This window comes from Salvelinus fontinalis, chromosome 5 (assembly GCF_029448725.1).
Source record: "Salvelinus fontinalis isolate EN_2023a chromosome 5, ASM2944872v1, whole genome shotgun sequence".
NCBI lineage: Eukaryota > Metazoa > Chordata > Actinopteri > Salmoniformes > Salmonidae > Salvelinus > Salvelinus fontinalis.
In genome coordinates, this window is record NC_074669.1 from 1,485,854 (window position 1) to 1,499,350 (window position 13,497).

The following is a 13,497-nucleotide window of genomic DNA, read 5'->3' on the forward strand; positions in this document are numbered from 1 at the left end:
CAACCAAAACGTAAGATTAGATAAAGGGAACCTGAGTTTACGAAAATAAAATGGATACTTTTATCCATGTGTGTAAAAGTAATTCCCCCTTACACTCAATAACTGGTTGTGACACCTTTAGTTGTAATGACTGCAACCAACCACTTCATGTAGTTGTTGATCAGTCTCTTACGTCGCTCTGGAGGAATTTTGGCCCACTCTTGCATGCAGAACTGCTGTCTGTGAGCTGACGCTGAAGAGCAGCTGGGTCATGCAATAAAACAATGATCCAAAACACACAATCAAGTCTACATGAAAATGGCTAAAAAACAACACATTTAAAGTGTTGAAATGGCCTATTGAAAAAAGTTCAGACTTAATCCCAAATGAGATGTTGTGGCGGGACTAGAAACGAGCAGTTCATGCTTGAAAACCCACAAATGTCGCTGAGTTAAAGCAGTTCTGCACGGAAGAGTGGGCCATAACTCCTCCAGAGCGACGTGAGAGACTGATCAACAACTACAGGAAGAATATGGTTGGATTTAATACAGCTAAAAGGTGGCACAACCAGTTAAGGTGGCACAACCAGTTATTGAGTGTAAGGTGGCAATTACTTTTCACACAGGGGCATTGGGTGTTGCATGACATATCAGGTATGAAGATAAGACCCAGATGGAGACCACGTCGAATAAACAATAGTTTAATATTCCAACAGGGGCAGGCAATAGACAAGTCAAGGCAGGCAGGAGGTCAGTAACCTGGAAACGGGAGACAAAGGGCTGTGAGACATGGGTTTGACCCTGGACACATGAAAGGTGGGATGTATACGAAGGGTATGGGGCATCAGAAGCAGAGGGGCTCATGATCTTGGAGATGGGGAACGGGCCGATAAATCGGGGGGAAGAGTTTGCGGGATTCCACCCGAAGGGGCAGATCCCGGGTGGATAGCCATACCTTCTGCCCGAGACGATACCGGGGAGCCGGGGTCCGATGGCGATCCGCTTGTCGTCGATACCTGGAGGTGGTCTTGAGGGCTGACCGGGCTCTCCTCCAGGCACGATGACAGCAGCGGACAAACATCCTGACAGAAGGGTATGCCAACCTCCTCTTCCTGCTCAGGGAAGAGAGGGGGCTGATACCCCAGGGAACACTCAAACGGTGATAGGCCAGTGGCAGAGCAGGGAAGGGTTTTGCGGGACTATTCCACCCACACCAGCTGCTGGCTCCAGGTGGTGGGGCTGGCGGAGACCAGGCAGCGCAGGGTGGTCTCGAGGTCCTGGTTGACTCGCTCCGACTGGCCGTTAGACTGGGGGTGGAACCCGGAGTACAGGTTGGCCGACGACCCAATGAGGGTGCAGAACGCCTTTCCAGAATAAGAACTGAGGGCCGCGGTCGGAGACCATGCCCACGGGCAGTCCGTGGATCCGGAAGACGTGCTGCACCATGAGCTGGGCCATCTCTTTCGCAGAGGGTAGCTTGGGGAGAGGAATGAAGTGGGCGGCCTTGGAAAAGCGATCCACCATGGTCAGGATGGCGGTGTTGCCATCAGACGGGGGGAGACCCGTGACAAAGTCCAAGGATATGTGAGGCCAGGGGCGATGAGAGATGGGCAGAGGTTGGAGGAGGCCAGCCGGAGCTTGTTGAGGGGTCTTGTTCTGTGCACAGACCTTGCAGGCGGTGACAAAGGCGGCGACGTCCAGAACCATGGTAGGCCACCACCGGGAGCCTGGGTGGCAGGCAAACCTGGAGGAATGGGCCCACTCCAGGACCGCGGAGCGGACAGCGTCAGGCACAAACATCCGGTTTTCTGGGCCCCCCCCTCTCAGGGTTTGGCTGGGACCACTGCACCTCCCAGACCTGTTTCCCAATACTCCAGCTGAGTGCCGTTGCCAGGCACGAGGTGGGAAGGATGGTCTCGGGCTCCGTGGAGGTAGCTGTGGGGTTATAGCGGCGAAACAGGGCATTCTTGAACCCCAGCCGGTAGGAGAGGGAAATGTTGAACCGGGTAAACAACAGGGCCCATCTTGCCTGCCTGGAGTTGAGGCGCTTGGCGGTGCAGAGATACTCCAGGTTTTTGAGCTTGGTCCACAAAATGAATGGATGTTCCGCCAGTGCCTCCATTCATCCAATGCCATTTTCACCGCGAGAAGCTCCCAATTCCCCACATCGCAATTCCTTTCCGTGGCGGTGAGACGGTGGGAGAAGGTGGCGCAGGGATGCAGCTTCAAGGTTCAGGGCAGAACGTTGAGACAGAACAGCCCTCACTCCCACATCCGAAGCATCGGCCTCCACCACAAACTAACGGGAAGGGTCTGGATGAACCAGGATCGGATACCGTGGTGAAGCAGTGTTTAAGATCCCGGGAATGCCCGGTCCGCGGCCGTGGACCACGTGAACGGAACCTTGGTAGAGGTGAGGGAAGACAGGGGAGAGGCCAGGGTGCTGTAACCCTGGATAAAATGGCGATCAAAGTTGACGAACCCCAGGAAGCGTTGCAGCTGCACCCTGTACGTAGGCTGAGGCCAATCCACCATCGCTTTCACCTTCTCAGGATCCATCTTGATGCTCCCAGCAGAGATGATGTAGACCAAAAAGGGAATGGTGGAGCGATGTAACTTGCACTTTTCCGCCTTAATGAACAACTGGTTCTTCAGAAGGCACTGGAGAACCTGCCGGATATAGAGCACACGTTCTTGGGGGGAGCGGAAGAATACCAGGATGTCATCAACGTAGACAAAGATGAACCGGTTCAGCATGTCGCGGAGAACGTCATTCATCAGAGCCTGGAACACGGCAGGGGCGTTGGTGAGGCCAAAGGGCATGACCAGATATTCGTAGTGGCCGCTGGCCGTGTTGAAGGCGGTCTTCCACTCGTCCCCCCCTCGTATCCACAACAGGTGGTAGGGCCTTACGTGGATCCAGCTTGTAGAACACAGGGGCACCCTGGAGCGGCTCAAAGGCCAAGGAAATGAGTGGTAGCGGATAACGGTTCTTTACAGTGATGTCATTGAGTCCCCGGTAGTCAATGCACGGGTGCAGGGTCTTGTCCTTCTTCTCCACGAAGAAGAACCCTGCGCCAGCGGGAGAGGAAGAGGGACGGATAAATCCAGTAGCTAGGGAGTCCCCAACGTAGTCCTCCATAGCCTTGGTTTCAGGTCCCGACAGCGAGTACAGACGACCACGGGGTGGCGTGGTGCTAGGGAGAAGGTCAATCCCGCAGTCATAGGGGTGGTGCGGCAGAAGGGAAGTGTCTTTTTACCAGGTACGAGGACACAAAATGACCAAAAGTCCCGCAATACAGACAGCTCCTTGTGCTGATCCGATGTTGCCATTCCACTGGCGACAGCCCAGCCCTGCCCAGTTACATGGGCTCAGAAAACAGTGCCTCGGCCGTCCTCGATGATTCTCGTGGAAGGTCGGGAAATCTCGGGGGCTCTCTGCTACGGGAACGCCGGGGACTTCCGGGATTACTCGGAGGCAAGGTGTAATCCCTGGACATGCGAGTGAAATCGAATTTCCTCTCTATTCGTCGTTCCCGCAACCGTCCATCAATGCTAGCAGCGCCACCCCACCGGCCAATCCACCTTCCCGGAAGCCCCGGTTACCTCCTCCTGAACGCTTTAATGGAGAGCCGAGCACCCGTCGGGCATTTCTAGCTATGTGTGCCCTCATTTTCGAGCTTCAGCCCTCCCCCTTCACCTCGGATCACTCCAAAATAGCTTACTCCATCACTCTCATGTCTGGAAAGGCCCTCACCTGGGCTACCGCCATATGGGAACAGCAGCCGGCCATATGCGCGAGCCTGGAGGGGTTCGTGGGAGAGGTGAGGAAGGTCTTTGATGCCCCGTTCTCTGGGAAAGAAGCAGCCCAGAAGCTAATTCAGCTCCGGCAGGACGCCTGCACTGTGGCCGACTACGCGGTCGATTTACGTACGTTGGCAGAGGAGAGTGCGTGGAACCCGGAAGCACTGTTCGACATGTTCCTGCACGGCGTCTTGTAAGAGGTTAATATTCCAACAGGGGCAGGCAATAGACAGGGGTCAGTAACCCAGAGGTGGGGCAACGGTACCGGGCGGCAGACAGGCTCAGGGTCAGGCAGAGGTCGGTAATCCAGAGGGGGGCAAAGGTACAGGTCGGCAGGCAGGCTCAGGGTCAGGCAGAGTGGTCAGGCACGCGGGCTCAGAGTCAGGATAGGCAAGGCTCAAAACCAGGAGGACGAGAAAAGAGAGACTGGAAAAAGCAGGAGCTGAGACAAAACGCTGGTAGACATGAACAAACAAGACGAACTAGCACCAGACAAACAGAGAACACAGGTATAAATACACAAGGGATGTACACAGGGAAGACACCTGGAGGAGGGTGGAGACAATCACAGACAGGTGAAACAGATCAGGGTGTGACATAACTCTGTTTATGAAATAAGTATCCATTTTATTTTATTTTTATAAACTCTGGTTCCCATTATCTAATATTAGGTTTTGGTTGAATATCTGATAACATTCAGTATCAAAAATTTGCTAAAGCAGAGACATTTTGAAAGGGGGCAAATAGTTTTCCCACAGCACTGTAGGTAGTTTAGTGTAGACAGCACACTACAGCTCACTACCACTTCCACATTCTATCCCCCAGGGGGCAGCAGCAACCTTGTCCAGATGCTGAGTCTGCTTGATAAGCGCATCAGGTGATGGTCAGTCAGTGTCCCAGTTGGCAGAGCCGTGAGGCTGCTGGTTCGTTTAGTGGCCACGAGGCTTTTCGTTTGTTTTCGAGTTTGGCCATGCCTTTTAGTACATATTTATGTTATGTCACCATCTGAACAAATAATGATTTGCTTGGACTGGCCGACCAAGAGGTCAAGAGGGAGCTGACCCTGGACTTAAAGGTAAGGTATCCGTCTCCTGGGTACATACATTTAACATCTAGGCACATACGCTGATTTCACACTTACAGTAGATGCACATCTTAAAATCAGGTTGAAGACTAGTTTACTGGGACTAAGACTTAGCAGTGCAACAATATAATAAGTGCAACAATATTAGCAGGCTAGTTATCGGTTTGGTAACAATTGTAAGTACGGTGAAGACGTAAGACAGATGTGTTCCCTTGGGGAAAGGGAAACGGGAGATAACCATTTATGTTTAAGTACCATACCATACCATAATGTAGTTGTCAGTTAGTCTATAATTATCTGTTGTGTAATTAGGTACTGAAGTCATTACTTTAAACTGGTTTAAACCGGTTTAACTGTCAGTGCCAGTGTTGAATGTTAAAGTTTGACACTAGACATACTGATAATGTATCTGTGACACTGTGTGATTCTGTAGAATCTGATGATGTAACTTCCTATAAGCGTCTCCGCCTGGTGTTTTACAGAACATTAGGTGCTGTGTGGTTAATATAGAGGTAACTACGAAAATAAAGGAAATACCAACATTAAGTGTCTTAATAGGATGTTGGGCCACCACTAACCGCCAGAACAGATTCAATGCACCTCGGCATATATTCTACAAGTGTCTGGAACTCTATTGGAGAGATCCGACACCATTCTTCCATGAGAAATTCCATAATTTTGTGTTTTGTTGATGGAAAACACTGTCTCATGCGCCGCTTCAGAATCTACCATAAGTGTTCAATTGGGCTGAGATCTGGTGACTGAGACACATCCTCTATGTTCCTTTGAGAGCCCTCTTTCAGTCACTGAGATCTGGTGACTGAGACACATCCTCTATGTTCCTTTGAGACCCCACTTTCAGTCACTGAGATCTGGTGACTGAGACACATCCTCTATGTTCCTTTGAGAGCACTCTTTCAGTCACTGAGACCTGGTGACTGAGACACATCCTCTATGTTCCTTTGAGAGCCCTCTTTCAGTCACTGAGATCTGGTGACAGACACATCCTCTATATTCCTTTGAGAGCCCTCTTTCAGTCACTGAGATCTGGTGACTGAGACACATCCTCTATGTTCCATTGAGAGCACTCTTTCAGTCACTGAGACCTGGTGACTGAGACACATCCTCTATGTTCCTTTGAGAGCCCTCTTTCAGTCACTGAGACCTGGTGACTGAGACACATCCTCTATGTTCCTTTGAGAGCCCTCTTTCAGTCACTGAGATCTGGTGACAGACACATCCTCTATATTCCTTTGAGAGCCCTCTTTCAGTCACTGAGATCTGGTGACTGAGACACATCCTCTATGTTCCTTTGAGAGCCCTCTTTCAGTCACTCTGGTGACTGACACATCCTCTATGTTCCATTGAGAGCCCTCTTTCAGTCACTGAGATCTGGTGACTGAGACACATCCTCTATGTTCCATTGAGAGCCCTCTTTCAGTCACTCTGGTGACTGAGACACATCCTCTATGTTCCTTTGAGAGCCCCCTTTCAGTCACTGATATCTCTTCTTCTAGCCATAATGGGCAACTGGGCATTTTTATACATGACCCTAAGCACGATGGGATGTTAACATGACCCTAAGCATGATGGGATGTTAACATGACCCTAAGCATGATAGGACGTAAACATGACCCTAAGCATGATGGGACGTTAACATGACCCTGAGCATAATGGGATGTTAACATGACCCTGAGCATGATGGGACGTTAACATGACCCTAAGCATGACGGGACATTAACATGACCCTAAGCATGACGGGATGTTAATTGCTTAATTAAACTCAGAAACCACAACTGTGTGGAAGCACTTGCTTTCAAGATACATTTTAATCCCTCATTTACCCAAGGGTTTCCTTTATTTTGGTAGTTACCTTAGTTACCTGTATAAAGGGCCTTCTCAGAAAAGATCTGCTAGACATTTTCTTTTCTTCTGCTCTGGAGATGTTCTCCCTGAATTCTTGTAATGACCGGATTGATGGTGATTGGTTTTACAGACCACTGTTCTCCTTTTTTCACCCCCGAATTCCAGTTACAATGACGGACATTCACTTAGTCACTTAGGTCCATATAAAAATAATCCAGATAACATTACACTGTAGAGGACCAAGAGACATTTACTTAGTCACTTAGGTCCATATAAAAATTATCTAGATAACATTACACTGTAGAGAGGACCAAGAGACATTCACTTAGTCACTTAGGTCCATATAAAAATGATCCAGATAACATTACACTGTAGAGGACAAAGAGACATTCACTTAGTCACTGAGGTCCATATAAAAATGATCTAGATAACATTACACTGTAGAGGACAAAGAGACATTCACTTAGTCACTGAGGTCCATATAAAAATGATCTAGATAACATTACACTGTAGAGAGGACCAAGAGACATTCACTTAGTCACTGAGGTCCATATAAAAATGATCTAGATAACATTACACTGTAGAGAGGACCAAGAGACATTCACTTAGTCACTTAGGTCCATATAAAAATGATCTAGATAACATTACACTGTAGAGGACAAAGAGACATTCACTTAGTCACTGAGGTCCATATAAAAATGATCTAGATAACATTACACTGTAGAGGACAAAGAGACATTCACTTAGTCACTTAGGTCCATATAAAAATGATCTAGATAACATTACACTGTAGAGGACAAAGAGACATTCACTTAGTCACTTAGGTCCATATAAAAATGATCCAGATAACATTACACTGTAGAGGACAAAGAGACATTCACTTAGTCACTGAGGTCCATATAAAAATTATCTAGATAACATTACACTGTAGAGGACCAAGAGACATTCACTCACATGTACATTTTATTGTGTATTATTCTGTGTTTTTTTTTGTGTGTGTAATATTACTGTACGTTGTCTTTTTTAAGCACATGAACAAATTAATTTCCCCCCGGTAGGAAAATAAAGTTGATCTAATCTAGTCGGCCGAAAAAATAAATAAAATAAAATAAAACTGACCCATGAACCATAATTTACATCCTGATCATACTTTTAAGCAGGAATAATGGCTACAGAAATGCCTCCATATACAAAGCTTCCCATGATAGAGTATCCAGGTGAAAGCTCTGATCCCTCATTGATGTCACTTGTTAAATCCACTTCAAATCAGTGTAGATGAAGCGGAGGAGACAGGTTAAAGAAGGATTTTTAAGCCTTGAGACAATTGAGACATGGATTGTGTGTGTGCCATTCAGAGTGTGAGCGGGCAAAACAAAATATTTAAGTGTCTTTGAATAGGGTATGGTAGTAGGTGCCAGGTGCACCGGTTTGTGTCAAGAACTTCAACGCTGCTGGGTTTTTCACACTCAACCGTTTCCTGTGTGTATCAAGAATGGTTCACCACCCAAAGGACATCCAGCCAACTTGACACAACTGTGAGAAGCATTGGAGTCAACATGGGCCAGCATCCCCGTGGAACGCTTTCGACACCTTGTAGAGTCCATGCCCTGACGAATTGAGGCTGTTCAGAGGGTAAAAGGGGAGGAGAGGTGCAACTCAATATTAGGACAGTGTTCATAATGTTTTGTACACTCAGTGTATAGGCGCTGTTATAAAGTCCTTTTTAATTTCAGTTGTCCCAAAGAGTTTTACAGTCACCCCATCCTAGACCCAAAGACCAAGCAGAATCACAGTGGCAAAGGAACAACAAGAAGGAAACCTTGAGGAACCAGAGGTGTGTGGTTACCTGGCGGCTGAGAGACCGTGGCCTCTCCCCCTGCTCTGCCCAGTAGGGTTCATAGGTCACAGAGACAGAGTGACCCGGAACCAGACATAGAATCAGCAAGAGGAGCGTAGGAACAGTAGGCTGAGAAAGGAGAGAAGGACAGATTGAGGGAGGTACAGAGGAGGGAGGAAAGAAGAAGATATGGAGGGAGGAAGGGAGGGAGAGAAGGAGAGATGGAGGGAGGGATGGAGGGAGAGAAGGAAAGAAGGGGATGAGGGATACATGGAGAGAAGGAGATGGAGGGATGGAGAGAAGGAGAGATGAGGGAGAGAAGGAGATGGAGGGAGGGAGAGAGAGAAAGAGAAATGGAGGGAGGGAGAGAAAGAGAGATGGAGAGATTGAAAGAGAAAGAAGAAGAGGGCAGGGAAAGATGATGACGATCAAGAGAAAACAGGAAGATGAAAATAGAAAGGGAAGAAAGCTAGAGAAATGGAGAAAGAAGGGAAGTAAGGAGAGAAATACATTGACAAGAGTTATAGTGGGAAGCAGCAGAAGATTAATAGTAGGAAGCAGAGTTATAGTAGGAAGCAGTAGTAGAGTTATAGTAGGAAGCAGAGTTATAGTGGGAAGCAGTAGTAGAGTTATAGTAGGAATCAGTAGTAGAGTTATAGTAGGAAGCAGTAGTAGAGTTATAGTAGGAAGCAGTAGTAGAGTTATAGTAGGAATCAGTAGTAGAGTTATAGTAGGAATCAGTAGTAGAGTTATAGTAGGAATCAGTAGTAGAGTTATAGTAGGAAGCAGTAGTAGAGTTATAGTGGGAAGCAGTAGTAGAGTTATAGTAGGAAGCAGTAGTAGAGTTATAGTAGGAAGCAGAGTTATAGTGGGAAGCAGTAGCAGAGTTATAGTAGGAAGCAGAGTTATAGTAGGAAGCAGTAGTAGAGTTATAGTAGGATGCAGTAGTAGAGTTATAGCAGGAATCAGTAGTAGAGTTATAGTAGGAAGCAGTAGTAGAGTTATAGTAGGAAGCAGTAGTAGAGTTATAGTAGGAAGCAGTAGTAGAGTTATAGTAGGAAGCGGTAGTAGAGTTATAGCAGGAATCAGTAGTAGAGTTATAGTAGGAAGCAGTAGTAGAGTTATAGTAGGAAGCAGAGTTATAGTAGGAAGCAGTAGTAGAGTTATAGTAGGAAGCAGTAGTAGAGTTATAGTAGGAAGCAGTAGAAGAGTTATAGTAGGAAGCAGTAGTAGAGTTATAGTAGGAAGCAGTAGTAGAGTTATAGTAGGAAGCAGAAGCAGAGTTATAATAGGAAGCAGAAGCAGAGTTATAGTAGGAAGCAGTAATAGAGTTATATTAGGAAGCAGTAGCAGAGTTATAGTAGGAAGCAGTAGTAGAGTTATAGTAGGAAGCAGTAGTAGAGTTATAGTAGGAAGCAGTAGTAGAGTTATAGTAGGAAGCAGAGTTATAGTAGGAAGCAGAGTTATAGTAGGAAGCAGTAGCAGAGTTATAGTAGGAAGCAGTAGTAGAGTTATAGTAGGAAGCAGAGTTATAGTAGGAAGCAGAGTTATAGTAGGAAGCAGTAGTAGAGTTATAATAGGAAGCAGTAGTAGAGTTATAGTAGGAAGCAGTAGTAGAGTTATAGTAGGAAGCAGAAGCAGAGTTATAGTAGGAAGCAGTAGTAGAGTTATAGTAGGAAGCAGTAGTAGAGTTATAGTAGGAAGCAGTAGTAGAGTTATAGTAGGAAGCAGTAGTAGAGTTATAGTAGGAAGCAGAAGCAGAGTTATAGTAGGAAGCAGAAGCAGAGTTATAGTAGGAAGCAGTAGCAGAGTTATAGTAGGAAGCAGTAGCAGAGTTATAGTAGGAAGCAGTAGTAGAGTTATAGTAGGAAGCAGTAGTAGAGTTATAGTAGGAAGCAGTAGTAGAGTTATAGTAGGAAGCAGAAGCAGAGTTATAGTAGGAAGCAGAAGCAGAGTTATAGTAGGAAGCAGTAGTAGAGTTATAGTAGGAAGCAGTAGTAGAGTTATAGTAGGAAGCAGAGTTATAGTAGGAAGCAGGGTTATAGTAGGAAGCAGTAGCAGAGTTATAGTAGGAATCAGTAGTAGAATTATAGTAGGAAGCAGTAGTAGAGTTATAGTAGGAAGCGGTAGTAGAGTTATAGTAGGAAGCAGTAGCAGAGTTATAGTAGGAAGCAGTAGTAGAGTTATACTATGAAGCAGTAGTAGAGTTATAGTAGGAAGCAGTAGAAGAGTTATAGTGGGAAGCAGTAGTAGAGTTGTAGTAGGAAGCAGTAGTAGAGTTATAGTAGGAAGCAGAAGCAGAGTTATAGTAGGAAGCAGAAGCAGAGTTAAAGTAGGAAGCAGTAGTAGAGTTATAGTAGGAAGCAGTAGCAGAGTTATAGTAGGAAGCAGTAGTAGAGTTATAGTAGGAAGCAGTAGTAGAGTTATAGTAGGAAGCAGTAGTAGAGTTATAGTAGGAAGCAGAAGCAGAGTTATAGTGGGAAGCAGTAGTAGAGTTATAATAGGAAGCAGTGTTATAGTAGGAAGAAGTAGTAGATTTATAGTAGGAATCAGTAGTAGAGTTATAGTAGGAAGCAGTAGTAGAGTTATAGTAGGAAGCGGTAGTAGAGTTATAGTAGGAAGCAGTAGCAGAGTTATAGTGGGAAGCAGTAGTAGAGTTATAGTAGGAAGCAGTAGTAGAGTTATAGTAGGAAGCAGTAGTAGAGTTATAGTAGGAAGCAGTAGTAGGGTTATAGTAGGAAGCAGAGTTATAGTAGGAAGCAGAGTTATAGTAGGAAGCAGTAGTAGAGTTATAGTAGGAAGCAGTAGTAAAGTTATAGTAGGAAGCAGAGTTATAGTAGGAAGCAGTAGTAGAGTTATAGTAGGAAGCAGTAGCAGAGTTATAGTAGGAAGCAGAGGTATAGTAGGAAGCAGAGGTATAGTAGGAAGCAGTAGTAGAGTTATAGTAGTAAGCAGTAGTAGAGTTATAGTAGGAAGCAGTAGTAGAGTTATAGTAGGAAGCAGAGTTATAGTAGGAAGCAGAGTTATAGTAGGAAGCAGAGTTATAGTAGGAAGCAGTAGTAGAGTTATAGTAGGAAGCAGTAGTAGAGTTATAGTAGGAAGCAGAGTTATAGTAGGAAGCAGTAGTATTGTTATAGTAGGAAGCAGAGTTATAGTAGGAAGCAGTAGTAGAGTTATAGTAGGAAGCAGTAGTAGAGTTATAGTAGGAAGCAGTCGTAGAGTTATAGTGGGAAGCAGAGTTATAGTAGGAAGCAGAGTTATAGTAGGAAGCAGTCGTAGAGTTATAGTGAGAAGCAGAGTTATAGTAGGAAGCAGAGTTATAGTGGGAAGCAGTAGTAGAGTTATAGTAGGAAGCAGTAGCAGAGTTATAGTAGGAAGCAGAGTTATAGTAGGAAGCAGTAGTAGAGTTATAGTAGGAAGCAGAATTATAGTAGGAAGCAGAGTTATAGTAGGAAGCAGAGTTATAGTAGGAAGCAGTAGTAGAGTTATAGTAGGAATCAGTAGTAGAGTTATAGTAGGAATCAGTAGTAGAGTTATAGTAGGAAGCAGTAGTAGAGTTATAGTAGGAAGCAGAGTTATAGTAGGAAGCAGAGTTATAGTAGGAAGCAGAGTTATAGTGGGAAGCAGTAGTAGAGTTATAGTAGGAAGCAGAAGCAGAGTTATAGCAGGAAGCAGAAGCAGAGTTATAGTAGGAATCAGTAGTAGAGTTATAGCAGGAAGCAGTAGTAGAGTTATAGTAGGAAGCAGAAGCAGAGTTATAGTAGGAAGCAGTAGTAGAGTTATAGTAGGAAGCAGTAGTAGCGTTATAGTAGGAAGCAGTAGAAGAGTTATAGTAGGAAGCAGTAGCAGAGTTATAGTAGGAAGCAGTAGTAGAGTTATAGTAGGAAGCAGTAGTAGAGTTATAGTAGGAAGCAGTAGTAGAGTTATAGTAGGAATCAGTAGCAGAGTTATAGTAGGAAGCAGTAGCAGAGTTATAGTAGGAAGCAGTAGTAGAGTTATAGTAGGAAGCAGTAGCAGAGTTATAGTAGGAAGCAGTAGTAGAGTTATAGTAGGAAGCAGTAGCAGAGTTATAGTAGGAAGCAGTAGTAGAGTTATAGTAGGAAGCAGTAGTAGAGTTATAGTAGGAAGCAGAGTTATAGTAGGAAGCAGAGTTATAGTAGGAAGCAGTAGTAGAGTTATAGTAGGAAGCAGTAGTAGAGTTATAGTAGGAATCAGTAGCAGAGTTATAGTGGGAAGCAGAGTTATAGTAGGAAGCAGTAGTAGAGTTATAGTAGGAATCAGTAGTAGAGTTATAGTAGGAAGCAGAGTTATAGTGGGAAGCAGTAGTAGAGTTATAGTAGGAATCAGTAGTAGAGTTATAGTAGGAAGCAGTAGCAGAGTTATAGTAGGAATCAGTAGTAGAGTTATAGTGGGAAGCAGAGTTATAGTAGGAAGCAGAGTTATAGTGGGAAGCAGTAGTAGAGTTATAGTAGGAATCAGTAGTAGAGTTATAGTAGGAAGCAGTAGCAGAGTTATAGTAGGAATCAGTAGTAGAGTTATAGTGGGAAGCAGTCGTAGAGATATAGTGAGAAGCAGAGTTATAGTGAGAAGCAGAGTTATAGTAGGAAGCAGAGTTATAGTAGGAAGCAGTCGTAGAGTTATAGTAGGAAGCAGTAGTAGAGTTATAGTGAGAAGCAGAGTTATAGTAGGAAGCAGAGTTATAGTGGGAAGCAGTAGTAGAGTTATAGTAGGAAGCAGTAGTAGAGTTATAGTAGGAAGCAGTAGTAGAGTTATAGTAGGAAGCAGTAGTAGAGTTATAGTAGGAAGCAGAGTTATAGTAGGAAGCAGAGTTATAGTAGGAAGCAGAGTTATAGTAGGAAGCAGAGTTATAGTAGGAAGCAGAGTTATAGTAGGAAGCAGAGTTATAGTAGGAAGCAGAGTTATAGTAG

The 13,497-nt window shown here is 45.0% G+C and overlaps 1 protein-coding gene across 4 annotated transcripts in view; it reads right to left on the reverse strand.

Annotated features, from left to right (window-relative positions):
- rab3il1 (RAB3A interacting protein (rabin3)-like 1) overlaps positions 1–13,497 on the reverse strand; it is a 34,941-nt gene that overhangs the window by 7,220 nt on the left and 14,224 nt on the right. For 2 of the 4 annotated variants that reach the window (XM_055924314.1, XM_055924315.1), the window contains one exon: positions 8,579–8,698. The exons of the other annotated variants lie outside the window; for them this stretch is intronic. In XM_055924314.1, coding sequence (XP_055780289.1) covers positions 8,579–8,698 — 120 coding nt within the window. The remainder of the gene's footprint in view (positions 1–8,578; positions 8,699–13,497) is intronic. 4 annotated transcript variants of the gene reach the window in all.